This window comes from Sphaeroforma arctica, assembly GCF_001186125.1.
Source record: "Sphaeroforma arctica JP610 unplaced genomic scaffold supercont1.256, whole genome shotgun sequence".
Taxonomy (NCBI): Eukaryota; class Ichthyosporea; order Ichthyophonida; genus Sphaeroforma; species Sphaeroforma arctica.
In genome coordinates, this window is record NW_014040302.1 from 58758 (window position 1) to 60768 (window position 2011).

General features: G+C 43.7%; 1 protein-coding gene across 1 annotated transcript; it reads left to right on the plus strand.

Moving 5' to 3' along the window:
- Window positions 1-132: 132 nt before the first annotated feature.
- Window positions 133-438, plus strand: SARC_04512 (hypothetical protein; the record flags this gene model as incomplete). Its single annotated transcript, XM_014301661.1, has 1 exon — window positions 133-438. One exon carries the CDS (start codon window positions 133-135, stop codon window positions 436-438), a length of 306 nt encoding a protein of 101 aa, XP_014157136.1.
- Between the last annotated feature and the right edge of the window lie 1573 nt (window positions 439-2011).

The window sequence follows — 2011 nt, forward strand, 5'->3', positions numbered from 1 at the left end:
CACCCCCGTAAACGTGTTAACGAAGTCGAATTTAATCGCTTCGATCGCACAGCATTACACCAGCCCGCAGAGGATTTCCACTCTGACGAGGTGACCGAACTTAATAAATCGGTCGACGATTACACCTTTAAAATGGAAATCGCCCATGATGCGCACCATGCTAATGATGTATCATATTTTGCTAATATGATCGCGATCAATCAAACCTCAGAGGATTTCCACTCTGACGAGGTGACCGAACTTAATAAATCGGTCGACGATTACACCATTAAAATGGAAATCGCCCATGATGCGCACCATACTGATGATGTATCATATTTTGCTAAAATGATCGCGATCAAACAAAAGCGCATATTACACCAGCCCGCAGAGGATTTCCACTCTGACGAGGTGACCGAACTTAATAAATCGGTCGATGACTACGCCATTAAAATGTAAATCGCACATGATGCGCACCATGCTGATGATGTATCATATTTTGCTAATATGATCGCGATCAAACAAAAGCGCATCGATCAGCTACTTCAGGCCCAACGTGGGCAAGACCACAGGGATAATCAGAAGTACAAGGGACAGATCAGTCGACTTAAGTCGAACTGGGATGCCAACAGTAAGCAGGTCGAGTTTATAAACAACCATGACCTCGACACGCTAACCCGTACGCTTAATGCCTTTACGGTCATGCTGGAGACGAATGATATCGCTCCCCAGCAATGAATTTCTGCTTTAATGCTGTCGTTGGACCCTACAGAAACAAGTTACTTGATCTTGCAGCGACACCAGCATGAGCTGGACACTTGTCGTGACTGGCCAGCTATGTGTTGGTTGGTTACGTCCTTATTAAGCAAGGACATGCGAAGTCGAGGACTGAGTTCAATCTTAACTGAACAAGTTGAGAATAATACTATTCAGAGTTATATTCTGAAACTTGATGCTGACCTTAAACGTCCAGATTTAACAAAGGACAAGGCGTAGCGATGGTATGAGTTCCTGGGAATGCATGTTTTCTGTAAGAACACAGGGAACAACGACCGTGAAAGTCTGTACACCGAGTTGCGACTTAAATACGCTACTGAGGCTCGAGACAAGGGACATGAAACAAAGTTTTATCTATCCCGACTTACGTGGGAACAGTTTTATGATACTGTATCCACTCTTTTCCCCGCACACTTAGTAACCTCGAAAGGGAAGGCGGTAAATAAGAAACCGCGCGAGCTCACCGATCAAGGATACCTCTCACGCCAGACGTCTGATGATAAACCTCATCAGACGCGTCCTAACCAGACACGTGCTCGCGACTCCACTCAATCCACGCTACCCAATAAACGGGCACGCGCGGAGGAGAAGGACAAGGAACATCCATTTAAGGAGATTAAGAAATGTGCCAACGCACAGTGCGGGTATAACATGTACCAATTGACCCCTAACGGATATTGAAATGGCAGACATGCATTCACCTGTACACACTTTCTTACTAAGTGGGCCAAGTGTGAGAAGACCAGTGGCTATCACGCCAAGTCTTGTGAGAAAAGGCCCAACATTAAGTTGGAGTGGAAGTACTACCAGGTACAATCGTTACAAAGAAAATACAACGACTCTTTAGACGAGCGTGTAATAATACCTGTATATTGCAATGGAAATAAAATCCTTGCGTTGATTGATCCTGGTTCAGAAATTTCATGTATATCCGACCGCTTTGCATTAATGAAAGACATTGAAAGGCGAACTCAAACTACTCACAGATATTAAAATCTCCCTGGCCGATGATAGGAGTATCACTACCCATGTCACAGAAGTACGACATTATAGTCGGAATGAGCGATTTACTCACTCTAGGTATAACCGTAACTGGTTTACCAAATAACATAGATCCATTAAAGGATCAATCAGACGATAACTGTCTGAAACCATATAAGCCCCCGTCAAACACAGTCAAGGCATTAATACCTGACTTTGCGGACAAAATCATGGATATAATTCTAGTAAATAAGAAGATAAAGATCACGGATTG